The sequence below is a fragment of the Hyaena hyaena genome, unplaced genomic scaffold, assembly GCF_003009895.1.
Source record: "Hyaena hyaena isolate Hyena2069 unplaced genomic scaffold, ASM300989v1 scaffold_1147, whole genome shotgun sequence".
Taxonomy (NCBI): Eukaryota; Metazoa; Chordata; class Mammalia; order Carnivora; family Hyaenidae; genus Hyaena; species Hyaena hyaena.
The window spans coordinates 238413-265505 of NW_024081783.1; the positions used below are offsets into that span (position 1 = coordinate 238413).

The window sequence follows — 27093 nt, forward strand, 5'->3', positions numbered from 1 at the left end:
AGCAATTGATTTTTTTTTTCCTCCTTGCTTCCACGGCTTATTGCATGTGAATGGCCGAAGCAATTTTCACTGGGCTGAATTCTGAGTGTATTTTTTTTTTTATCTCTTTCATCTAAGGAAAATAGAGTTTACTTCAGAAATGCTGACACATGCCAGACTGTAAAGTGTTAGCATGTGTTGCTCTGAAGAAAAGCGGAATTTTTTTTGCCCCTCCCCCCTTTTCCCACTGGATTTGGGATTCTTTCTCTGTTCAGACTTTGAGGGCTGCTGCTCCAGCGGTTTGGGGAGGGGGTGGGAGGGCGAGGAGAGGAGCAGAGGATGGGTAGCCATGACACGTGTTACTTAGACTGCACGAGTAGAGTCCAGTGCAAAACACGGTTGTCCCAGCTACCAGCTAGACCTCGGACGTACGTAGATTCTTATCTTATCTTATCTTATCCCTTTCTTTAGTGAAAATACCTCACTGTGTGCCTGCAGAAGGGTGCACAGAGAGTGGAATGAAGCAGGGGTGACAAGTTCACTCTATTATTCTGCCGTCCGGCATCCCTTCCGCTCGCCTGTCTCAGATGCTTCCGTCCCATCCGTGGAGGAAACTACCTGTGTTCAAAAGCGATCACATACACTTTACAACATGGGCAAACAGCAGAGAGCCCAGGGGAAGGTTGGGTTGAGGCTGTGTGGCTGCGGCTCAGATTCCAGGATGTGCCAAAGGTTGCTTTTTCTGGCTCACACACTGTAGAACGCCTGGACGTTTGTGTCTGCTCCAGCTGGAGCTAATGTGATTTCTAGCTGTCTAATAAAATTCCACTGCTTGCATGTCCTGTGCAGCTCACCATAATGGGATTTGACTGGTGTGTGCTTTAGCTAAACCAGGCAACCTAACCCCAGATGTAAGGGGTCATACGCGATGACAGTTAAGGCCATTTCCGGTCATGCAGTTTCGCTCTGGGGTCTCATTTGAGTAGCCATCAGAGCTGGAAGCTGAGGACTGCCTAATATCTTTCGCAGGTAGAAGGGTTGAAAGAAACAGGCTCTTTGGGTCAGGTACCACGCCAGGCACTTTACCTCCATTATCCCAAGTAGCGAACCTTCTAGAATACTCATGTGTGATCCTCCAGTCTTGGGTGCCTCTCAGTGTTTGCTTTTATCATAAGTAATAGTCGCATGGTTTTCTGGTAAACGTGGCACTACAGGCTCACAGATACTCAAATACTTAAATCAGAGCATAATTAGCCCAGGTGACAGATGCATAAATAGCAATGTCATTCTCAAGTGTGCCAAGTATTGTCTCCTGCTGTGCACGTTAGTTAGCCTTTCTACCTTTGTTGTGATGCAATTTGTACATTATTCCGATTCTTCATAATACTATGACAATGCACCGTTATTTGCAGACCCCCAGAGGAGGGGCCGGCAGGGTCTGACTCGGGATTTCTAAGTTCTTCTTTCCCTGCCTCCCGTCCAGATACAGTGGGCACCCAGGAGAGGCCTTCAGAGTCTACACAACAACAGAAAGAACTAGAAGTGAGTCTCACTGATATGTGTGCATTGCCAAACTGTTTCTCGAATAAAACGCAGAAGATACAAAATAATTTGAAGGCTTTCTGTAATAGAAACAACACAATGCAGTATAATCAGGGTTCGGAGTGATTGCACGTTGCGGAAGCAGGGGATGAAGAGCAGGGAGCAGGATCCACGCCGTCCCCTTCTTTCTGCAGCTGCATGCTGCGGACACCAGTCAGTCTCTCCCCCCTGGACCCCCAGCGGACGGGGTAGGAAGAGCACACTTCCAGGAGTCCATCAGTCCTGGCCTTAAACTCTGGCTCTAGTGCTTACTAGTTTGGAGCTTCAGATTCCTCACTGGCGAAGGAGAGTAATTCTAGCTGTGGCAGGGACTATGGTCAGATTGCTATGGGAATAGTGCCCTTGAAGAGAGGTGACGCTCAGGAAATGTCCTAAGGCCCTGGAGACCTGAGGGCAGGGAGGTGGGCAAAACCCGTGAAGGAACAGCAGGAAGGGTCTTCAGGGAAGCAGTTTGAAGGCAGGTTTCTGACTCTGGGGCATATCAAAAAGAACAGAGGTGACAAAGAGGCAATTTATAGAGTAGTGTCTATATCTGGCTGGGGCTAAGAGATTGCTTTCTGCAGAGCTCAGACCTTGCCATAGTTTGGCCCCATTTTCTGTCTTTCTCTTTCTTCCCCACCCTTCCCCCAGTGAACTATTTCCTAGAAGGATGTTCTCTATCCTGTTTGTATCTCTGGCCCTGAATGCCAGAAACTCCTCTTTGTTGGAGCCTGGGTGTGCCCTCTCTGCTCAGTGCAGACTGAGAACATGTGGGCCCCACACTCTCACCGGCTCCTGGGTAAAAGCCCCCCACGGATTTGAAGACAGTTATTAAATCTCTCTTCTTCAGGTTGATCCCTCAGATCCCTTACCCTTTCTGAAGAAATCGTTTAGAAGTTTAACTCATCTTTGCAGCTCTCTTCTGGACTCTTTGGCAAGTTGCATGGACAGAGAGATATGATCAAACCTGCTTGGCTTAAATGGTAACGTGTGTAGAGTGCGTAGAGTGCATGCCTGACAGTGTTACCCCTATGTGGGAGATAGCCCTGTTGAGAGGTCAAGTGCCACATTCAAGGCCAAAAGTCTGATTATACCACCCTGTTGGGTCTGGACCCCCAAGCTACAATCCGGTGCCCTGCTCTACATCACGGCCTCAATAGTGAGTTTGCCAACATGGCCAAGACCTTCCCATTGCTTTGTTTATTTCAGTTTTTTTCTTCAGCCTTTTTTTTTTTTTTACAGTGATATGGAGCTAAATAAACTTCTTAGGTTTGGATCCAAAAGTGACCCAGAGTCCTTTTCATAAGTAAGCAGATTTCTTTTCTGCCCTTAGAAATGAGAACTCCTTTGGTGGCAGATGAGGAACCATTAGCTCCTTCTCAGGCTCTCTGGAAGGTGAGTCCCTGACTAAGTCTTGGTCTGCAACTAGACCCGATTCAAATCCAAGCAGATCAGTCATTGTTCTTAACCTGTTTCCACGGCAAGCATTAGAGTGCTGCCCTCTGTGTTGAGATGGAAGGGGAGGGCTTCTGGAAACTGCCTCAGCCACTGGGCAGTTTCTATCTGGGTAACATCTCTTCAGATCCCAGCGTCCTACTACAGCTCCAGCTCCTGAGAATTCTGCAGTATTTAATCCAATGCCTTCAGTCACCAGATAGCTAGAAAGAACCATTAGTTCAAGTGAACAATAGTCACCGACGTGCTTTAACAAACGTGCCCAGTGTGGTACCCGCGCTGGGTTTGAGGAGTGGGAAGTGGAGAGTTAAGCAGAAAACAAGAGACGGCCTTCACAAAATGACATGGCCTTACCCTCAAGGAAGTATGCAGCTCAATGAGGAGTCTAAGACTCACTCATTGGACAAAAATACTAGAGGGAAATGCAAGGTAATAGCACGTGAACTGCTTAATTGGTTTTTACCAAGAGTGCTCCAAATAGGGACAGATTGGGGCTGGAATAACCCAGGACAGCCTCAGAGAAGAGGGAGAGCTTGGGCTGAAAAGGAAAAGGTAGAGAGCCCGGATTCACAGGGAAGAAGTGGAGGGAGGCATTCTGAGCATAGGGGGATCGTGTCATCGCAATCAAAGACAGCTTTGTGGCTGTCATTTTTAGGTTAAGGCTGGATAGACACGATAAATTAAATCGATACAAATTGTTTTCTCTAAGAGCTTCATAACAAAGACAGTTATCAGTATTGTAGACAGAAATTCTCGTGCTGTGCAGACAAGAAAATGAAACACCGTAAATGATTAAGCTGTGTTTGAAGGTTGAAGGCAGTCCTTTCTAGACGTGTCTTCATAGTTGAGGCCTCTCACACCTTGGATCCCAAGGTGGAGGAATGTTCCAGATCAAGTTTGGTCAAGTCTGGGATGTTGGGTAGAGCACATTTTATTACAAGCGTGGGGCTTAGGGGATTAGAAGATCACGTCCAGGTATAGGCATTCCTTTGTGTCTTTTCTGCCCCCTCTCTCTTTTCTCCCTCAGCAACCACGTGGAGTCCTATGGTAAGGGCTTCACCACCTCCACCACCCTCCTCCTTGCCAGCTCAGCGATCTAGCTTGCGTCCCCCCAGCACGCCCTGACGCTCCCTCTTTCTCTTTGCAAGTTCTGCGCAGTCTCTAACGAGAAGCATTGCTTGAGAAGCTAAAGAGAGCTCTCACTTTCCCAAACACGGGATTTCAGAGTCAGGCTCCGGCTCCAGGATGCTGAGAGGCCTCCCTCCTGCGAGGTGCCTCAGGCGGCGAGATCTGGTCCGGCTCACCCCACAGACTCTCCAGACGTGTGTGGACATGGAGGATTCTGTAGTAGCATGGGGAGCACAGAGGCCACCTCAGTGCTTGATAAGAGTGAAAATAAATCCCAGATGTTCAAAAACATTGGCGTTGCAGTGTGTCTGCCACATCTCCACCCCCCAGCGTAACTACTTGCCACTGATACACAGGGAGCGGAGCCCTTAGTCTCCAGGTTTGGGGCCCTGTCCTGATGGAATAAATGCCTGTTCCTAGAAATGAGGAATGGTTCCATATGCACCAGATGAGACACGGGAGGCGGGGGCAGGCAGCAGTGAACCAAGGGGAGAAAGCAGTGAGCTCCGTGCCCCCACCAAGGGGCTTATAATGTCCCGAAGAGACAATGCTAAAATGCCTGATGAGAAATAAACCAAGAAACCCTCATTTCCTTCCAAATAGGCTCTCGATGCAAAGCACTTCCTCTGACATGAGTCATCCACGGTTAACAACACCAAATGCCACCCATTAGCAGATGAAAAACAGAATTGAGTCCTGAGTGTTTAAAGAGCAGGGCGCTTTCGTATCACTACCAAAGCCTCCTTCCCCTGTGCCATTATGGAGCATAGATGACTATTTTCTATTGACTTTTGTGTCTATTTCGCTAATGAAGTAATTGAAGAAGGAATAGTCCTGTTGAAGAAAGCAGCTTCTAGAAAGGGTGGATTTATAATAGATCCTTAGTCGAGAAGTGAGCCCGTGTTTCCTGGCATGGCCTCCCATTATGTCTCTGTTGTCCTGCCATGCATCATTTCTGTGCCGTGTAAAGAAGATTGTTTTGGGAAATTCATGTTTGCAGCTTAGATCACACTGGGTCAGAGCGGCCTATAATTCAATCATTGACTGTTGTTTATGTCCTCATGATCTGGCTTAAAACGGGAGAGTCTTTCCATTCATCTAACCTAATTTAGAGAGTTGTCTTTCAGGATCGACTACTTTATTCTTTTATCCCGTTGAAATTGGCCAGTGCTGACAGTGTTATTGATTTTCCTTATTACCTCGCTTGGTTGAAACATTCACATTTTCACAATCAAGTGCTTCACCATCTTACTCTAGTTGCTAACACAGGGGCTTTTGTCTTCATCCTCTGTTGCAGACGTTTGGTGTGAGCTGGGACGGGGGGGCTGTCTAGTCTGTACGTTTGTCCACACACACACACACACACACACACACACACACACACACATGAGAATGAATGTCTCTGAATCACCTATTCTGTCTCCCCTTCATCCTCCATTTCCTTCACTGATTAGAAACATCATGTATTTGTTTATTTAGGATACGGGAGGCCCTGGGAGTCGAGCTAATGAACGTGACCCCTGCTCTCGGTATCTGTACTCCCACAGAAGAAGGCGGGCGGTAGACCAGGAGGCAGAGTATGTTTTAGTTGTTGCGTAGCTGCTGGTAGAACAGGATGCAGTGGGACCACCGAGGGGACTCCTTTCAACTTGAGGGCTCTCCCTGGAGCAGGCAGGCAGGCAGTGACGGCCACCAACATGTCCACAACCTCTCATCGGCTCTTCTTGGCGGAACTGGAAGGCAAGTTTCCCTTGGTTGAAGATACAGAACCGCTGTCTAATCAGAAGATAAAATAAAGGTAGATAAAGACCTGATCTACCCAAACTTGAACTCTGCAGGCGGAATATATCTGATGTACACATTCATTCATTCAACATATAGCTATGGAGCAACTGTACCACTTACTCTTGTGAGCGCGAGGGGCACAGACGTGAATGAACTCTATAAACAGTACAAAGCATTATGGGACTCACATTTTAGTGCCTGTGCTTGTGGGGGGGGGGGGGGCTGCTTCTGCAAGAACACATAACATGCTGGGAACGGCAGCTGTCTCTGGGGAGGGGAAAGGGTGAATTTAGAAAAAGGGAAACTTTCCTGTCAATACCTGTAATCTTGTTTTTCTTTCCCATGTATGCGTCTTAGCTATTAAAACAATGACTTAGAAGTTTAAAAAAAAAATAGGTGGAAATACAGCCATTGCCATACACTGAGACACGGCAACTTGTCCGTGGCCAGAGGCTACGGCATGTTCCAGAAGACCCTGCAGAGAAGAATGACTCGTCATATCCACAGAATGACATGTTTAGGACAGGGACTCTAAGGATAATGCCCTTCTTAATGCTCTGCATTACTCCACAGACACCTCTGAGTTGTAAAGGGATATGCTGATGCATAGGTATGTAGGGTTCCCCCGGACTGTGACTGTCACCAAGGACCGAGTGCCCTAATGTGGAGAAGCAGGTGGGCCAGAGCGGGTGATGAGCCAGTGATGTGTGCAGACGTTCACTCCACAGAGCCCCTTGCCTCTGGGCGCTTAACCCTGTGGCTGCTGAAAGGCCTGCCCCTCTCTGGAAGCACGATCCCATGGTGGTGTCTTCCCTAGCACCAGTCAGCACCCTCCAGCATTTAGCGGCAGCTGGTACAGGTCCCAAGCTTGGTCATGTCCACAGACCAAGTGGCTTCACCAGCTGGGGTACCTCCTGTCCAGCCAGGAAGGGCCAGCTCTCTTCCAGTGGGTGAGTTACTCCCCCCTCTCCGGACCCTCAAGTTTGCCTGTTTCCTGGCATTGAAAACAGCGGTCACGTTTATTTCAAACAGAGATGTTCTCTGCAACAGGAACCCGCGACCGCTACCATTTGCCAGGTGCGAATTCTCCTGGAGTTGTCAGGGGACGTTAAATTCCCTTCAAGGTGTGTCTAGGTGTTATTGGGACCAGGATGTCACTGACACCTGCATTGTAATTCCTGCTGCACACTTAGTTAATTACTCGCTTTACAAGTTGATTGAACAAATATAATGTGAGAGCCTGTTGCGGGCCGTATGCCACTCTGAGAGCTGGAGAAGCAAAGACGAGAAAGACTGAGGCCCTGCCCTCCAGGTGCTCCCAGGCCAGGGCATGTCAGCCAGAAGTCACAGGCTCTCCTTGGGCCTCGGGGGCCTCCTCCCGGGCACCTGCTCCCTCCGTAGTTTGAATCAAAACCAAGAATTTACACACAGCCAGGCACCTGAAAGGGGGCAAGTGGAGAGTACACAATTTTAAGCCAGATCCATAGAGATCATTTTATTTAAGCCTCCGTGGGTCTGTCAGGTAACTTGGATCCTAGTTTACGTATGAGTAAAATTAGGCTTCAAGAGTTTACGAGTGTGAATCACCAGGGATCCTGGGGAAATGCGGATCCTGACTCAGTGGGCCTCCGGTGGGGCCTGAGATGCTGCACTTCTCAGCAGCTCTCCTGGGGTGGTGTCCGAGCCACGGATCCTCAGGACCACACTCTGAGAAGCAAGACACTACAAGAGCTGTGACGGTGACCTTGCAGCATGCTGAGAAGTCACCCGTTTCTATTTCACTGGTAATTAGGAGGGAGTCCGTCCCGTGTCAAAGTCAATACCTTTCCATCCTTTTCCATCCCCCTTCTCCTTCCTTCTGGGAAAGGGGCTGAGAAGGCACTCGGTGTTCTTAGGGAAGGTGGACAATTCCCTGGCCTTGGGTTTCCAGTCCTGGCTTTCGTTGTCTGCAGAAGGTCGGGATGGAGGGCGTCACTGTCCTTCAGCGAGGAGCATGAGGAAAACAAAAAGCAGTCAGGATATTGGAGTTTTTGTTTCTGTGTTTGCTTTTCTATAAATACCCGCAAGTATTGAGTGGTGCTTGAATATGATCCCACTGTGCTAATTTTCTCCCGGTTTCTGGGGCTTTGATGCAAACAGCTTACCCAGGGGCCTTGCTAGAACTTACCTTTATGCGTTCCTCTGATGAGGTAGGCAGGTTGCACCTACCTTTGATGGATGGGGAAAACACAGAGGGAGTTCTGGATTAGATGTTGGGTACACAGGAGGGGCGTAATTTTTATTTGTTGAATAAATGAGTGTGTGGCTAAATGAAATAACAGGAGAAAGTGTCACTTTAGAAGGAAACTATTGAGATAAACAGGGTGTTTGGACTGACTCTGCTTTGGATAGCCAGTTATTTCATATTCCAGCGTACAGTCACCGGGGACCTCGCGGGTGAGCGTGGGCCTGCATGTTTAAGCTTTTTGTGTCTCGTACTTATTAGGGGCCCTCTGAGGCCTCCTCAGAGCCCCCCCACACACCATGTCCCCAATTATAATACCCTGTCCCCTCCCTGTTTATTCAACTACTTCCCCATTCTCTCAGAATTTGATTTCAGGTTTGCCTCCTCCTGGGGGCCTTCCCACATCAGCCCGCCCACCCCCACCTGCTGGTTCACAACACTGTGTTTGCTCCCACACTCCTCTGTGTCTTTCTGTACAACCACGTACTCATATATTTATATTGTATTCATAATGAAAGTCCTGGCTGTGCCCTCCCACCCCAGTAAGTCACAAGCCATCTGAGCACACGGGGTTCTGTCAGAGGGGCCCGGAGCTAAGAGCTGGCCCCGGGGCACATGAGGCTCCTGGGTGGCCTCATGATGTGGCACCGCTGAGCTGGGGGACCATCCTACCATTCGGACGACACAAAGCTAGGTGAGAAGCAGGGGCCATCTCTGCACTTGGGGCCTCTCTGCCCAGCCAGGAACCAGACCACTGAAACCCAGTGTGGTACTGGGTACCATAGAGACATTGACTAAGTCCATGGGAGCCCTGATTATTGCTGGGCCAGGCTAGGGCTGGGCACAGGGCCCCCCGATTAGTTACAGTGAATTCAGCAGTAAGCAGCTTTACGGTGAAGTGTAAAGGGAGTAGCCCCTTTATTGACGTCCGAAGCTTGGATTCTGTCCTGGACCTGCTACCAAGCAGCCAACTGAACGTGAACAAATCATGGAGCATTTCTGGCCCTCGACTGGATTGCCTCGACAGTGTTGAGATGCTATGATTCAGGGAACGTTCAGGATTCCAGAAGGTCAGATCGGAGATTTCCTGAATATAGGTGTGACTCAATGAGAAGGTTTCATACGCCCTCTTTACCTACTTACCCTACTTACCACCGGGAAGGCAGACTCAGTTATGCCTGGCCCAAGTACAGGATCCTTAGCAGTGGGTGAGACTTGGTGGGAGTCTGAGGAACTTAAAATGTGGCTCAGTAAAGAGGGAGAGTCTATCTCGTGACCCCTTAGGGGCAGTTCTAGGGCTAGCGGGGGCCTGCATGTTTAAGCTTTTTGTGCCTCGTACTTATTAGGGGCCCTCTAATACAGGGAGGTATTACAGGGAGGCTACAGGGAGGCAGCTTTAAGCTTGGTTTAGTGTGTAGAAAATGCCTCTAGTAGACAGAGTTCTCCAGCATTTAAACACATTTGACCAGTTACTTAGGGAGCTTTCCATCCCTGGAGGTATTCAGAGACTGAATGAGGATTTTAAAATATTATAGGAAAAAAAATCTTCTAGTGGTCTTTTGTGAGATCTGAATGCTTGTAACATAATTTCCTTAAGTATATACAAATGGAGAATAATAAGACAGCTTTATTTTACTAAAAAAAAAAATCCAAGGTCCACATTGTAAAAACAAAGAGAAAAAGAGTGTATGGGATAATAGGGAAATGAAATAAGTTGGATTTCAGCATCTATTTACAGAATAGTTATATTTCTTGAAAATCTAGGCAAAAATGAAAGTGTTAAAATGTGGACCTTGGAATGGAAGTTTCTTTAAGAAGAGTTTACTTAGCTTCTTGCCCTGAGAAACGGTTTGATTTTGAATAGATAGCTTCTCACTATGGTGGGTGATGTCTTGGCATAAACATTACAATTAAGAATTTATTTCCTGTATGAGGTGGGGCACCAGGAAGGCAGCTGACCCATCTCCACTTAACATTGACCTACCTTTTGTCAAATGCTTGAAATTTTCCCTTCAGAGCTTTCATGTGCTTGCTGGTTTAAGCTCTTGATGCTCATTGAATATCTAACTTCCTTTCTTAAAAAAATAAAAAAAAAAAGGAAGGAAAGAAAGAAAGAGAGAGAGAGAGAAAGAAAGACCAATCCTTATAGAAAAATGAAATCCTGAGCATTTCTTGATTTTCCTCATGCACAGAGGACCAACAGCTAGGTTTGTAGGTAGGTCCCTAAGTTTGTACATGCTTCTAAAAAGGTGTCTGAAGGTCAAAAGAGTGAAAGTTGAATAACTGAGTTAATGTTGCAATGGGAGATTACATTCCAGAGAACTAAAATATTTACAGTTGCACCAAAAAGAAGAAAATACCTGGGAATAAACGTAACCAAGGGAACGAAAGATCTGTACTCTGAAGACTGTAAACGCTGATGAGAGAAATTGAACACGACACAAACAAATGGAAAGATATTCCATGCTCATGGATTGGAAGACTTAATATGGTTAAAATGTCCACACACTACCCGGGGCACCTGGGTGTCTCAGTTGGTTGAGAGTCTGACTTCGGCCCAGGTCACGATCCTGTGGTTCATGAGTTCGAGCCCTGCATCGAGCTGTGTGCTGATAGCTCAGAGTCTTGGGGCCTGCTTTGGATTCTCTGTATCCCTCCTGCTCTGCCCCTCCCCGGCTTATGCTCTGTCTTTCTCTCTCTCTCAAAAATAAATAAGCATTAAATTTTTTTTTTTAAATGTCCACACTACCCAAAGCAGTCTGCAGATTCAGGTGCCCTATCAGATGCCAACAGCATTTTTCACAGAACTGAAACAAATAATCCTAAAATTCCTATGGAGTCATAGGAGACCCTGAGTAGGCAAAGCAGCCTTGAGAAAGAACAACAAAGTTGGAGGCGTCACAGTCCCAGATTTCAAGATACGCTACAAAGCTGTCGTCACCAAAACAACATGGTACTGGCACAAAAACAGACACGTGGATCATTGGAACAGAGTAGAGAGCCCATAAATAAACTAACGTTTTTATGGTCAACTAATCTATGACGAAGATAGTGGGGAAAAGAGTCTTTTCACTAAATGATATTGAGAAAACCAGACAGCCCCGTGCAGAAGAATGAAACTGGATCACTGTCTTACACCATACACAAAAATAAACTCCAAATGGATTAAAGACCGAAATGTTGAGACCTAAAACCATAAAACTCTTAGAAGAAAGCATAGGCAGTAATTTTTTTTTTTTTTTTTGCCATGGGCCAGAGCAACATTTTCCTAGATATGTCAGAGAACAAAAATATATTGTAAAATGCCCTCATGGTGTCTTGTTTAGAGACTGTCTTTGGTCATATTTCCAGCATCCTTCTCCACTTGGTCATTTGGGCAGCCTGTCAACCTGTTTACAGGCTGGGAGGGCCCAGCTGAGGCCAACTAGGGGCCTTTGCAGCCCCCTCAGGACCCTTTGCTGATTTGCTATATTAGAATCTATTCTCCGCAGTAGAAAAGATGTATCGTATCACAAGGGCTGATATTCTCATTTCTTTCTTATTATTTTTATTTAACAACAACAAAAGGCAGGAAGCAATAAAATATTAAAATAATTGCAAATCACTTTCTTTAGACTCTAAGTTCTGTGGAGGCAGAGACCATGTCCGTTTCTGTCCCTGCTCTACCTTCCTGGCCTCACACAGCGCCGGGGGCCAGGCACACTTAGGAAGTATTTGTCCGGTGAATTAACGAGTGACGACTGTCGAGGTGGGTATGGCGAAGGCGTGAAGGTGGCACAGCGGCTTGACAGGCAGGGCCACCACTGTGAAATATCTGTCGCCAGCCGACGGCCCAGCGTCCATGTGTGTTGTTGGAACACGATGTGGTTGGGAGCCAAGAACCGCGTGTCATAGGTAGGTTTGGGGTCAGCGGGGTCGTCGGCCAAGCAGCTGGAGCCTACAAGGCAGACTGCACCTGCGTAATTACAGATGTCCGTCTAGCCAGTCGACCTCTCCCTGGCTGTAATTATGGCCTTTGTAGCCACCATACTGCCAAGGCCAACTAGAAACACCTAGCTTGGACTGCAGAAGGACCTAGTTTGTCTTTATTTTTAATTTTTTAAAACAGAAACCATACCAGGGTACTTACGAGTTAGCATTCCCTTCCCACACTGCACGGGGCCCTCACCAGGCTTTCTGGCCTGCGAAAATGATAAATGATCATTTCTCAGTCTGACTTGAGGAGAAAAAGACCCTCTTGTGATCTGTTTCCCTTAAATCAGTCTGTCTTTTGAGATTAATTTAAATCAGCCTTACTCTCCTCCCTTACTCTCTTCCCGCTTTTTTCATTCAGAAATTATATCATATTATGTATCATGGATCATAGGTACCTATGCCCAGATAGAGAAAAAGAACATTTCTCATGTCTTTGTAGCCCCCTGCCACCCTTTGCTGATCTTGTCTTCATCCTTTATCCCCAAAGGTAACTACGGTCCCGAATTGTGTGTTGTTTTCTCGCATTTCTTTATGATTTGACCACCTGTATGTATGTTTTCTTAAATAATACGTTGTTTTGTTTTTACCAACTTTTAAAGGTTTATTATTCAAGTGAAATCATCCTATATAAATCCTTTTGTGGTACATACAGTTAAGTTATACATTTGAGATTCATTCCATATTGATGTGGGTGGCTATAGTTCATTCATTTTTATTCCATTATATTAATATATTAAAATTCACTTATCTGTTCTATTCAGGATTCCTGGGTTGTTTTTAAGTTTTTGCTATCAGGGACAATACTGTGTTCTGGGCATCCTTGCTTCTATAGTTTCTTTAGGTTATTTAGGTGTGGAAAGGATGGTTTAGTATTTTTGTGTATGTTCAACTTTACTAGATAATGATAAATCATTTTCCAAAGTATCATGCCAGTTTCCAATCGCTTTATGTCTTCATAAATAGTTGGTATTATCAGACTTCTACATTTCTGCTCATATGGTGGGTGATGCATCACTGGAGTTTTAATTTGTATTTCTCTGATTACTGCTGATACTGAGAATCTTTTCATGTATCTACAGGTTTCTGATCACTCCTGGAAGATAGCTGTTCATTACTTTTTATAGTTTTTTATACGTTTACATAGCTTTCTTCTAGGTCTTCTAGCTTCAGTGGCAGTTACTTTTTTTTTGCAAATATCTTCCCCTAATGTTTATACAAGGCTGATATTTACATTCTCTCCATGGCCATCTGATAAATAGAGATCCCAGGAGTGAAGGGTGTGGATCCTGAACACGTCATTTCACATGCTTGGGCTGGCTTCTGTTTCTGCTCAATCAAGGGAGCAAATTGATGCATTCCCACCCTACTCCCTGACCGTGAGCGATCATGGGAGGGCTCTTTGTGCATGAAAACCCACTTGAAAGTAAAGCACCATACACATACATGGGAAGTGTACTTTTTTCTACATTATCACACTGCCTTCATTTCTATGCCATTACATCTTCCCCGGACATCTTTTCTGTTGTTGCCTTGCCTTTTGTTGTTGTTGTTGTTGCACTGGGTGCCTCCTGAAATTATTATTGATGTTTTGTTCACTTATATATTTGCCTTTCTAGCGTATAAGCTGCAGAGGGCAAGTCTTTAGTCTTGTCAGGGTATCATTGCATTCATGGCAATCCGGATTGGTGCCTGGCACACAGTAGGCGCTCAAAAATGTTTGTGCAGTTTGTTTGAGCCAGTGGTATTCGTAGCAGTCCTGGTATCCATCGCCGTGCGATCGTCCAAACGCCGTGTTTAGGATTCGCCCCCCGTTCGGATAACTTTCCAACTCGTGGAGGGCATTGTTCAGTGTATTCTGTGGCCGCCTTCTTTCCAGGGAGGGAAGGTGGGGCCGGAGGAAGGGAATTGCCCCCTTGGGAGCAGAGAGCTCAGTTTTTAGATTTGCAGCTCGGGCCCCTGGCGGGCTGGCACTCCTCTGAGGGCAGATTGCTAGGGTAAGACCAGAGTTTCCCAGGCTTTTTCCTCTGCCCTTCTGCAGGGTTGCCGTCAAGCTTGCTGCTTTTTCAAACCCTGTTGGCTTTTGCTTTGTTGCTATAGGAACCAGAGCTGGTAGTTTGGGGGAAATGTGTGTGCCTGTGAATGCTGGGGGAGGGGTGTCGTGGAAGTGGGGCTGGGTGATTGCCCAGGACGAGGAGTGAGGACACCTCAGAGCGCTCCATGAAGGCCCCGCCTGCTTTGGAGGGCGCTCTCCTCAGAGGGCCTGTGATTTCGAACCGTGCGTGCTTGGGGAACAGGCGTCCCTTTGTAGGTCTGCAGGGCCCTCCTGGCGCCGGTCCAGCCGTTACGTGGAACATCTGGAAAGCTTTGGCCCCTCCTGGTGCCAAAGCCACTGAGCCCTGGAGACAGAGATCAATGACCTCTTCTTGGCTGCTCCTTAACCCGTGTCCCAGACAAGTGCTTTTCTGGGAACCAGTGAGTAACACGGATCTTTGAAGCCCAGGCTTGTGTGCTGTGGCAGTGACTTTCACTTTTGATAAAAGGGTGGGGACAGAGAAAGGGTCTGGGTGGGAAGAGCGGTGAGAATTCGGCTTTTCAGGAAATCAGAGCCCAAGTGGGGAGCCCTGCTTCCTACTCACTGGTTTTCCTGCCGGGAAAGCAGCGCGCTGAGCTATTGCCTGATGTTAATGCTCCTTCATGCTGCGGCTGGTATGACGGGTGGGGGTGGGTTTGAGGCTAGAGACTTATTTGGTTCTCCTCCACAGGCAATCCTGGCAACCCCGAGGAGAGAATTCTAAAAAAGCGCAGGGTGATTTTTTTTTTTTATGCACATAATTTAATCACATGCTGGGTTGTGCTGAAGACAGTGAAAAGAATTTATGATGTATACTAGATGGGGGTAAATATGCCATGTAATCACCTGTTGTGCAGTGATGTTTGACACCCCACGTGTTAGAATGCACACTTAATAGTTATCATAAAATAGGTATATGCATACAATAGAAAAAGATATAGAAAGAGTAGAAATGCCCTTGACTCATCCCTCAATAAATGGGCGCCTCCTCACTGGGGTCAGGAGCTCAGGATCAGCTTACTTTCAGTGTCATTAAAATAAGACCTGTTTTATTTTACCTCTTTTGTACACATGGTAGGTACTCCGTAAGTGCCATTTGAACTGTTGGTAGGAATGTGCCTGGAGTGGACCCTAACCCAGAAATCCTGCCGCAGGTATATCCCACTGGCAAAGACAAATCGCTGGATTTGAAATAGCAAAATATTGGAAGCAAGCAAAAATATCACAGTTAAAGGGTATTTTGTTCCTCCCTATAATGGAATAAGAAGCCATTACATGTTTTTAGGCTGATTTTTATATATTAACGGGGAGAGAGGTTCAAAACAAATGGCTCGGTAAAGTAAGTTGAAATAGTAGATGTGGTGCAAAAAGAAACACACACATACACGCTAGAGATGTGTACACATACAGAATGTTATCTCTGCAAAGTTGGAATGGGAGCAAAGGACTTTTGCCTTCTCCCGTGTCCTTTGAACTCATTGACATTTTTATCTTGAGCTTATATTTGTAATCTGTTCATCTGCGTTCCTTACCATGTTGTCCCCTAGCGTATATGACTACCTCCTCCCTCAGGTTCGCAGGTTTCGCTCCCTCCATAGCGCCCCGGAACCCATCCGCAGGGTGCAGCTTGGCCTTGTTTCTGAAGCCCCACAGGGCTCTCTGATTGCACAGCTTAGCAATACGTTAGGCCTCTCTTAGGTTGTTCTATGCCTTGTTTCACGGCGTCACCACTCTTCAACCAGACTGTCAGGAGAGAAGACGACACTGTGCAAGAAGGCATCAAGGTACAGCCTGAGGGGCAAGGATCTCTTTGCCTGGCCCTTTGGTCTGTCTGTGGTCTTGGAGCTGGACTTGATTCACGATCGCTGCGGCCCATTCCCAAGGGCTGCGGTGCTGGGAAACGTATACTGCCTCGTCCCCGACAGGTGATAGGAATAAGGGCGCAACACCCCGGGCTTTGCTGGCTGCTAGGACTCAGGGCTGACAGCTGGTTTCTAAAGTCAACTCTGCTCCGACCCCCACGCTTGTGCTCGTGCGTGCTCATGCACCTTCAGGCACGCACATGTGCATTCACAATCACCTGTGCGGCATGCCCCTGGGCTCCAAGCTCGGCACACACTACGTCCTCCGCAAGTTCTACAGAAGCGACAACGGTACTGGAAACACAGGTACCCCCCAAGATCAGAGCGTGATGGCTGAGAACAGCTTTGTAAAAGCAGCCTTCTGGGTTCTCTGCTCCACTCCCTAGTGCCTGGAGGAACCACCGCCCTCTCCCGCAGGCTGCTGGGGTTGGGAGAAGCTGGGGACAGTATGTGTGGTTTGAGGAGCTGTGGGGTTGGGGGAGAGGGTGGCCGACCTGCAGTTTGACCCGTCTGTGTGTGTTTGTTGTTCCTGAAAGGTGCGTGTGTAGAATTAGGCTCCCCATTTCCTGACATCTCGCTAGCATTCAGCCCAGCCCCTATGGCTACTTTGTTTGGAAGAACTTGACTCTTCAGGAAAATGGAGGGTCTTAGCCCCCACTGTATATATGATGCCTATACGTCGCAGCCCTTGGTCTGCGTTATGTGGTTTCCCACATAACGATAGGAAAACTCGCCTGCGTCCTCAGGGGCTTAAAGTTTAGTCCTAGAGACAGGCTTGTCTGCAAACACAATACCAGGGTGAATTAACACTTGCAAAGGCCTGAGGGCTCCTCCGTTATGAATCTCCACAGGCTGCAGTGGTGTCTGGCCTCCCTTCCTCTTCTGTTGAGTGCTCACTGGCCAACTTTGGGGATGCAGAGATGAGTCACACGACTACTCGCAAGGAGCTCACGCTTTTAGTTGTGGGAATAGGCATTACAACAGTCAGCACGGTAGTGTCACTGATTTAAGACTTCTTCCTGTCCAGGATTCATTGAGGCTCCGAGGATGGGCTGGCCAACCCTACTCGGCTTGGAATAGAGGCTTGGAAGCAGAGATGGGCTTTTGCTGGTCGGGAGGGGACAAACAGCCACGGATGGCAGGCTGTGGCTGTGTCAGAGACGGGCTCTAAAAGGGTGGGCAGTAAAGCTGAGGCTGGGGTGCCTAGCTGTCCTGGAGCCGTAAGGAAGGCGGGGTTCTTGCATCCTAGTATGCAGGAGATGGCCCAGCGGAAAGGCCGAGATTGGCTCTGTCGCTGGCCCACCTAGACTAGCCCCAGACTGTTCCGGATTTCAGTTTCCTTACTCGTAGATGGCAGCAGTAAAACGGGCCTTCCTGCACCCACTTTTTCAGTGGAATAGAAATCTCTGGTTGTCGTTTAGCTGGTGAGACAGTAAGCTAGGATTTGGCAGGGCTCTGAATGGTTCTTCCCTGGAAAAAGCCGCATTCTCTTCTCTCTGCCTGCTTTCTGTACCAGAATAGGCGTCCTCAGCTTCAGACCTGTTGGCCGAGGGGCCTCGACTCCTTGGACACTGTGTGTAAAATTTTCTGTACATTCTGGACATGCATTTTAAGGGCAGAAGGTGTTTGCTCCAGCTCTCAGAAGAATTCACCACCTCCAAAAGCTTAACAGGAACCTCTCCGGAGAATGGTGCTGGGTCCTCCCACGCCACCCTGGAGGGGCTTTTCTTCATGTTCCCCTCCCCCACCTCCCCGTGTTAGGAATGAACTAGTTGACACAATAGACTGTTCTAAGCAATTCTTTTTTGCTTGAAAGAAATGAAAGACATTGTGATAAAACTATTTCTAAACTGTAAACTTGGGTACCTTCTCAAGGAGAATGTATGGAACATAACCCATGTGTTTAGTAGTCTTGGAGGTTTTTATGAACGTCAATTATTGGCCTGTACTTTTCTAAGGATCCCAGGTTGCTTTGTTTTTAATTCCACTCCTTGTTTTCCCATGTCACGAGTTGTAAAGAGATATCTTAATTTATGTCTAATTGTTTGCGTGGGAGCCCAAGGATGGCTTCAGCTTCTCTCTTGAAGTGAAGCGTTGTTTTTATAATCAGTACTTGCTGCTTGGGCAATATAGTCACGTTCTAGACTCCAGAGCAGTGGGTCTTGACCTAGAATATGCATCAGCATCACCAGGAGGGCTGTGTACAAATACAGCTTGCTCTGCCTGACCCCCAGCGTTTCTGATTCTGTAGGCCTGGGATGAGGCTCTAGAACTCCTACCCCTAACAAGTTTTCAGTTCAAGGGGCCTGGTCAGGGGACCCCAATTTGAGAACCACTGTTTTAGAGTAGTGCCCCTTAAACTTCAGTGTGCATGTAAGTCACCTGGGGAAGCTTGTTCAAATGTAAATTCTGATGCAGAAGGTCTGGGGTGGGCCCCGAGATAATGCTTTTTTAACCAGCTTTCCAGGTGAGGCTGGTCTGTGGAAATGCTTTATATAGAAAGGCTTTTAAGCGGTGCTTCTCACTTTAGACTGCACGTTAGAATCACATGACAAGTGGGGGGGGGCGGGGGGAAGGGGAATGGGGAAGGATCAGGAGGAGGGAAAGAAAAAGTTATCTTCCCCAAACCCAGATCTCTGGGAGCAGAGCCTGGGCATAGGTCTAAGCCCCCCCAGGTGACTGGATATGCACTCAAGGTTACAACCTGGTTGTCAAGATTGTGAAGTTGTCAAAGTCCTCAAGTTAAATGTAATGTTACCTGTTTGAGTATTTGATGGACTGATGATTGGTCTCCCACCATGATTTCCATCTGAATCCTCTGGAAAGCTTTATAAGCTATTGATACATGGATAAAATAATATGTGTGGGAGTTGCTTCAAAACAACATGGTAGTATGTTAACTGCCTGGAATTTAAATAAAAACTTAAAAATCAGTAAATAACGTGGTGGGGAGAAATGGGCGAGGGTACTGATCTGGGCTACCAACATGTAGCCACCAGCTACCTGTGACTGTTTGAATTGAAATCAACTAAACATTTTTAAAAACCGAAAAAGCAGTTCCTCCATGACACCAGCCACATGTCAGGTGCCCATTGGTCACATGGGCTAGCAGCTACCATATTGGGCAGCATAGATCTGGAACATTTCCATCACAACAGAAAATACTGTTGGTCAGCCCTGGTATGTGAAATGTGATTGGCCGTGGGCTGATCATCGTTGAGGCTGAGTGATTGGGTCCCGGGGGGGTTATTTCTTCTTGTCGACTTTTATACACCTTTAGTTTTTTTCTGTCCTGAAGTGTTTTTAAAAGATGCCCAGGCATTAGGAGTGGGGCCCAAGTCTTGGGCTTTTGGCAGCTCGCCAGGTGATTCCAACGTTCAGCCACTGGACTAACAGGTGGGCTTAGACATGTTGAGAGCCAGCTGTGTTCCTGACCCGCGTGGCCTTCACTCCGTGGCATGGTACCTGTCTCCTCCCCCCACCCCCCCATTTATGAGGGTGGAGATAGTTGTTCCCTTTTCCTCTCACATGTGTAGCAAATCCGGAGAAACAGAGTTGAAAAGGCTTTGAAAGATATCAAGCACTGAGTACACCGAAGAGGTTTGTTACTTTTCTTGGTTCCCCATCTCGCCATAGTGAGGCCTTGGGGTAGGGTCGCCAGATGCTGCAAATACACACACAGGAGCCTCAGGTAAATTTGAAATTTAGCTAAAGTACAAGTAAGTTTTGTAATTTTTTAGTGTAAATATGTCCCACGCAATGTTTGGGACGTATATACACTAAGCACTTGTTTGTATTTTATATGGCCACCCCATCAGGCACCTCTTTCCCCGCCACAGCCCACGGTGGGTGGCGGGCCTGAGCTTTGTGTTTCAGCCGCACATCCATGGGACTGCCTCTGCTTAGTGGATTTGTCTGTTAACTATTGCTACAATTCAAGATCAGGGTAACAGAGGGAGGGTTTGCTTTTAAAGTTCAACGAAGGAATAGCCACTTATTTAGATCTTCTTTGATCTCTTTCATCAGAGGTTTGTAGTTTTCCTCCTATAGATCATGTACATATTTGGTAGATTCATATCTGTTTGTGCCTGAGGGTTTTTTGGGTTTTGTTTGTTGCTAGTGTGTTTTTAATTTCAAATTTCAATCATTCATGGCTAAGGTGTAGGAAAGCAAGTGCTTGTATTAGGCAACCTTGCTCTAATTACTTATTAGTTCCAGGGTTTCTTGTTTATTATTTGGGGTCACCAGTTCCCGGAGGGTGGAGTTGGGGACAGGGGAGGGAGGGGGGGACTGGTGAGGTAGAGCACAGGGGATTTGTAGGCCGGTGAACTATTTTGTGTACAGTAATGATGGACACACATCATTATATATTTGTCCAACTCCATAGAACATAATACAGAATGACCCCCTAAAGGAAGCTGTAGATGCTAATGTATCAGTATCTGTTCATCAATTGTAACAAATGTACCAGACTCAGACAAGATGTAAATAAGAAAGGAAACTGTGTTTCTGGGGACAGGGGGATTTTGGAACTTTGTACTTACTGTTTCATTTTCCCATTAAACTAAAACTTCCCTAAAAGCTCTTTAAAAATTGATAGAGGGCCTTGGTGGAATCAAGATGCATAGGATTGGCATCTAATTTGGAGTCCGATCTCAGCTGAGAGGCTGACCTGACTCATTATTGGATCATGTGATGAGCCTGAGTTTCTTCAGTATCTTTCTTGGCGTTTATGCTAAGCGTGCTGTGTTTTTTTTTCCTCCCTGTCTTTGAAGACTTTCGTAGATTTGTAAGTGCTAGCCTGTGTTTCTAGAATAAGGGTGAGAGAGATTCCAGTCATGGTTATGGCATTCATAAAATGCCACATTAGAACCCGTGTCACAAGGAGAATGGCCAGGAAGAGAGAGAAGGAGTGGAAGTCTCCATTTCCCCATCTGAAAATGGGGATGGCAACTCTCTCCTCAGATTGTAGCCATTAAATGAGGTAAATTATGTCATGTGTTGGGCACAGTGGGAGCACTCAGTGATTATAAAGACCCAGGACTTAGAAAAGAGTAATAGACCCAGGGGACCAATGGCACTTAGGAAGCACAAGCTTCCCAGAAGGAGAGTGAATGAATGCCCTGTCTCCAGAAGTGTCTGGGCAAACAGTGGGGCCCATGGGCCTGGTTGTCTGGAACGTTGTGGAAGGGACTTCTCAGAGAGTAGAGTGCCCCAGGGGCTTCTGGATGCTTCTTGCCTTGACGTCTTCTGGTGTAACTGTTCCTCTTAGAGGGAATGCCATTGGATGTGGAATGAGAAAGCAGACGTCTCATGGAGCACGGAGATGGAAGAGACCCTCTCTGCCTCCCCTCCTGCCCCTAAAGAGGAAGACCTCCTTTCTGAATGGCTCTGGCTTTGAGAGTATTTTATGACCTCCCTGATGAGGTCAAATGGAAGGCGCAGCAGGCTCACATATAAGCCTACAGCTGGGGCCCGAGATCTTTGTCTGAAGGTGCATTTATGTGGGTAAAACCCTTTACCTGTTGGAGATTAAACGCTCTGAGACCCGTGGTTAGATAATCCAGCACTGAGGAAAAAATATAAATAATTGCCCTATTGCTTTGTGCCTCTCTTGATGGAAATTAAAGCCTATTTTCTCAGCAGCAGGGTGATAGAAACATTTTCTGAGGAGTAGTTGGGTTTTTTTTTTTCCCCGAGTCCTTGAGAGCAGGTGATTTAGAAGCATCTCTATAGGAGATTAAATGGAATTCGGGTAAACAGCTGAAGGGTTTACATGGGATTAGGTTTTTTAAAAAGCCATCCTAGGGGGCATTTTCCTTTAGCAGAGATGAGGGTGCACAGCAGCGGCTTTGGCAGCTGGGTCATTTGTGAGGAGCAGACTTCTCTGCAGTCCCCTCCCAAGACTGTGCCCCAAAATGGGGACAGGCCTCTATCACGCCTTGCTGGAATCGTCTCCTTGGGCCTGAGATGTTTGCTGTCTGGGTCTGGCAACCAAGTGGTGAAGGAGCAACCAGAGGACCTTGGGTCAGCTGGACCAGTGACCCGTGGGACTTCTTCCCCTGTTCCATAGATGTGTTATGCAATGACCTTGTGTTGGGCACTATAGTAGACCCTGGGGCTAGACTGTGGACAAAACACAAACATCACTGCCCTCAGGGCCCTTTCATTCTGGGGGGAGGGGGGGAGGGTGCGGAGACAGACCAAGAGCATGATAAGGGATCCGATAAGGGATCCTTACCTAATTGTAACTGCTAAGGAGAAAACATTAAGAAAGGGGGATATGCATTTTAGGGGGTGGTGGAGCTTGAGACGTTAGGGGACCAGGGAGACCTTTGGGTACATTCCTGAAGGAAATCAGGATATGAGCTTTGCAGAAATGGAAGAGGAACGTTCTGGACAGAGAGGACAGCCAGTGAAAGACTTTGCGTGTAAGGGAGCCTGTGTGACTGGATGGAGAGAATGAAGAGGCGAAGGGTAAAAATCAAGGTCAGAGGGCAGCAGGGAGCCGGCTTACACAGGGCTTTGCAGATCACAGTTGGGACTCTGGACTCTGCTCTGCAGGAAGGCGGTGGGGGTCAGAGGGGCACTGGAAGGTTCTGAGCAGACGAGAGGTGATCTGGGTTTTAACAGGACCCTTCTGGCTACTGTGCACCAGTCGGCAGCAAAGGCAGAACCAGGGGCCTGTTAGGAGCCACTGTCATGAGTCAGGCCAGCAGTAGGATGGTGTGGCCTGGATTGGAGCAGTGGGGATCATGAGGAGTTGCACTTGGGATACATGTGAGCAGGTAAGTTGAAAATTTTATTTTCATAAATAAAATGTTAGAAGTTGCAAGATAAAGGAAGTATTCAAGGATGATTGCAGGATTTTGGTCTGAGCAATTGCACGGATGGAGTTGGCCATTAACTGATATGGGAGAGACCGAGTGGGATGGGGGTATTTTGGAGCTCTACCTTAGTCACGTTTAGTTCAAGATGTCTGGGAGATCTCAAGGGCAGGCATCAGGTGGTCTGCGGGACGTATGGCTCTGGCATTCAGGGGAGAGGTCTGGGCTGGAGATGTGAGCCGAGGGGTCATGAGCAGGTGGACAGTCTATGGAACTGTAAGTCTGGAGGAGAGAGTGACACCTGGGAGCTGGAAAGGTTCTCAGTGGCTTCCTTGTTCAAACTGGTCATCTTTTTAATTTTTTTAATTGTGATTTATTTTGGGGAGAGTACAGCAGGGGAGGGGCAGAGAGTGGGGGGGGGGGGGACAGAGGATCCGAAGCGGGTTCTACGCTGACAGCAGCGAGCCCGATGCGGGGCTCAAACTCCCAAACTGCGAGATCATGAGCTGAGCCGAAATTGGACACTCAACCGACTGAGCCACCCAGGTGCCCCCAAACTTGTCATCTTCTGAAGGGAAACTCAGTGACGCAGAAGGGTAAAGGGTTATACCTGGAGTTAGTTGGAAAATCTGGACTAGAACCCAAGTCGGCTAAGACCCCCCACAGTGTCAGTCTTTCTGATCTTGACCCTTCCCCTATACAACATGGGGTGACCATCCCCTCATCATAGGTCTGTTGGGTGTGGGGTACCTAGGGACAGGAGCTGGCACTAAAGACACTGTCAACAAAAGTTCTGTCAAATCACTCCATGTAGGGAGCTTCCTACTTAGGACTCCTTCCATTTTGCAAGCTCCTCCTTCTGAGTGGGACCTTTAGGGTGGTTCCTTCTCTCGGGGTCTCTCCCTTCCCTGCCTTATCTGCCCATAGGATGCTGTGGGCAACCTGCTGGATCCCAAATTGCTGGATGGGCCGCCCTGTAGGGCTTTCATGGAGTTCCAGGGGGCTCCATTCCAGCTGGGGTGGGGGTGGGGTGGCTTCTGTGATCGCTTGGCCCTGAACTTGTTCCTGTCCTCCCACCTGCCATCTTCAAGACTGAGTGAGGGAGGAGGCGTCTCAGCCTACAGACGGCTGCCAGCTCTCAACTACGTGCCCCCTGCAGATGGACTGAGCCACGAAGAGCTGTTTTTCCAATGTGTCCCTTGACTCTCGGCCAGTTGTCAATTGCCACTCTTTTGGGGGCCCCCTTTCTTTCCTTCTTCCTCTCTCATAAGGGTTGTTGGAAGAGTCACACTGGGCAGGGCATGGCCATGAGATGTGTCAAACACCTAGCTAAGGTGTCTTGCTTCTATCATTAAATTGTCTCAATTCCTGGTGATGAAATGCAGCTGGTGGCTTGTTCCAACAAACTGCATTCCACAGTTTCCAGAGAGAGAAGAGTCCTGCTTTCTGCTCACTGCTGGCCATGGATCTCTCACAGATTTCAGAATATGCCACGGAGCAGATGGCAACTGGGGATATTGGGGAATTAAATGCCTCATTCTGTTTGTCTGGTTCTGGCTTAATTTGGGGGTATAGCTTATGTCTAAGCTTGCTTCAAGCAGGTGAGAGTGTCCTGTATTTCTTATTTTGGTAGGAGGATATATATGCATACATAGACATATGAATTAGTTATGAAATCTATGTATGCTTATGTGTGTATGCCTAGAAATACAGAAAACCCCAAGCGGCTCACCTAATCTCCACGGGCCCCCTTAGACGCGGCAAGACGGAGCATTTGGACGGTGTGGACGTGCGGGCAGCACCTCCAGAGAGGCCCAGGGCAGCAGTGGTACGGCAGTCTGAGAGGAAAGAAAAACCAAACGCATTTTTTTCTTGTCCATTAATAGAGAAAGCCATACATTTGAGCCCAGGGAGCAGCCAGCAGTGTTTGTGGTAAAAATCCCACCGTACGTCTGATCTCGGTCTTGGTTAACATCGTCCTCTACAGCCTGCAGTGGCCATGATTTAAAGCCTGCTGGGTCAGTGTTCACGACCGTCTTGAAGACTCTTCAAGCTGGGGACCAGTTCTGGGAATGTCTGCTAAGGAGGATGTTGGCGCAGCCCAGCCCACTCTGGAGGGAGCCAGGAGAGGGGTCCACTGAGGGAAGACACCTGGCGGGGCTCAAGCCTCAAGGCAGTCACCTCCAAGAGAAGGGTGGCCCTATAGACGCGGGATTCATTTTGTTCTGCGTAGATCAGGAAAGGTAAAGAGCAGTGGGGTAAAATGTAAGCTCAAGGTAATGATTTCCCCACAGTGAAGCGGGCTGCTTTGTGGAGATGGTGAGCTCCCATCCCCCTACGTGTTCGTCTAGATGTCGGCCAACCTTGCGCCTACAGGGGGTTCAAGCAATGCCTGGGAGGTTGAACTTCATGAGTTGTCAGACTCCTCACACGTTTTGGAAAGTGAATGGCCTAATATCTCTTCCGAGTTAAAAGTGCTAAGTCTTTTGTATTTCCCGCCATGTTAGCCGATACCTAGTCCTCAGAAAATGCTAAACGAATGTTTGCTAATTAATAGTACACTGGGTAGATTTTAGAATTTCAAAAGTAAGCCACTTTCTGCGGTTTGGAAACCATGGTAGGGATAATCTACTATGGGTGCTTGAAAATCCACTTCTGCTTCCCTGAGTTTGGTCCCTCTGTCTGGGGAGTGCGAGCTAAGAAAGCACACTTCTTGGGGCGCCTGGGTGGCTCAGTTGGTTAAGCACCGGACTCTCGATTTGGGCTCAGATCATGATCTCAAGGTTCTTGAGTTCAAGCCCCACAGCAGGCTCTGCTCTGACATTGCAGAGCCTGCTTGGGATTCTCGCTCTCTCCTGCTCTCTCTGCCTCTTCCCTACTATCTGTCTCTGTCTGTCTCTAAATAAACTTTAAAAACATGCATCTTTCTCTGTACAGCACTGAGTATGAGAGGTAGTAAGAGAAAAGTGACAGTGGCTCTGAAATCACGTGTGGACTAACTGGTCTCCCTCCTTCCAATTCCCCTTATTTCATCTTTCACAGTCATGCCTGAATGGTTTTAAATGCGCTTCTCATCAAATTACTCTCCAGCTTAGAATCCTTCAGCAGTCCCCTGTCACCTGCAACATACAAATCTACATTCCTTTATTAAAATACAAGCCCTCCGTCATCTGGTCCCTGTGGTTCTTCTCAGGTCACCTTCAGCTTTCATACTCGAGCTGTACCATTTCCCAAATGGACCAAAGTGCTCTTAGAAGCACTAGCTTTTTTATTATTTGTGCTTAAGTCTATTGTATTGCAGCTTGAGATCCTAGATTGTGTCTTGTGTACTTCTTCCAATACTTTTCAGTCATTTAGGATAAATGGCCTTCCCCTGTGTGGAGGGGCTAAGCCTACACCTCCAGCTCAATTTAGGCTGTGTTTCTTTTTAATCTCCGCACCTCACCATATTGACTTCCTATCAGTTGAGCTCTCCTACTTCTGAGCTTTTGTGTATGTTCTTCTTTCTGCCTGGAAAACGATTCCTGGTCAGGTCAACAGCATCTGATTCTTTATATTATACCTTTGTCTCTTGTGAATATCGTACTGGGGCAGGGGTGTGTGTGTGTGTGAAAATCCAGTCTGAGAGTCCTTGCCTTTAAACTAGAATATCTCTGTCTACTCACATTTAATATAATTGCTGATATATTTGGGTTTAAACCTAACATTTTATTCTTTCTATATGTACCCTGGTCTTTTACCCTCTTTTCTTGATTTTTTTTTACCATTTTATTTTTGCCATTTACTAGTTTGGGAAATGTCTTTTTCTCTTAGTGATTACCTTGGAAATTACCACTTAAATATATTTATGCCCGTTTTTCAAATTTTAAGGTTTAATCAAACTTTTACCCTCTTTTCAGATAATACAAGGCTCTTAGAATAATTACATTTATTTTCTCCATGCTCATCTTACATGCTGTTGATAAAAATTTTAGTTAAAGGAAACTATAAAACATTATAATTATTGTTTTACATAGCCAATATTTTGTTGATAGTACCCCATATTTACCACTTTATTTGCCCTTTGTTCTTATACTTCAAACTTATCATTTAGGATACTTTGCCTAAAGTACATCCTTTATAAATTCCCTTACAATTCACATTTCAGTATGCTGAAGGCAAACACTCTTAGTTTTGCTTAAAAATATTTTTGATGACCTCTATTCT

The 27093-nt window shown here is 47.0% G+C and overlaps 1 protein-coding gene across 10 annotated transcripts in view; it reads left to right on the forward strand.

Moving 5' to 3' along the window:
• PRKCE (protein kinase C epsilon) overlaps positions 1-27093 on the forward strand; it is a 493249-nt gene that overhangs the window by 182169 nt on the left and 283987 nt on the right. The window contains exon 1 of one of the 10 annotated variants that reach the window (XM_039222529.1): positions 15783-16366. The exons of the other annotated variants lie outside the window; for them this stretch is intronic. Coding sequence (XP_039078460.1) covers positions 16261-16366 — 106 coding nt within the window. The 5' untranslated portion in view covers positions 15783-16260. Of the gene's footprint in view, positions 1-15782; positions 16367-27093 lie in introns of those variants that run through there. 10 annotated transcript variants of the gene reach the window in all.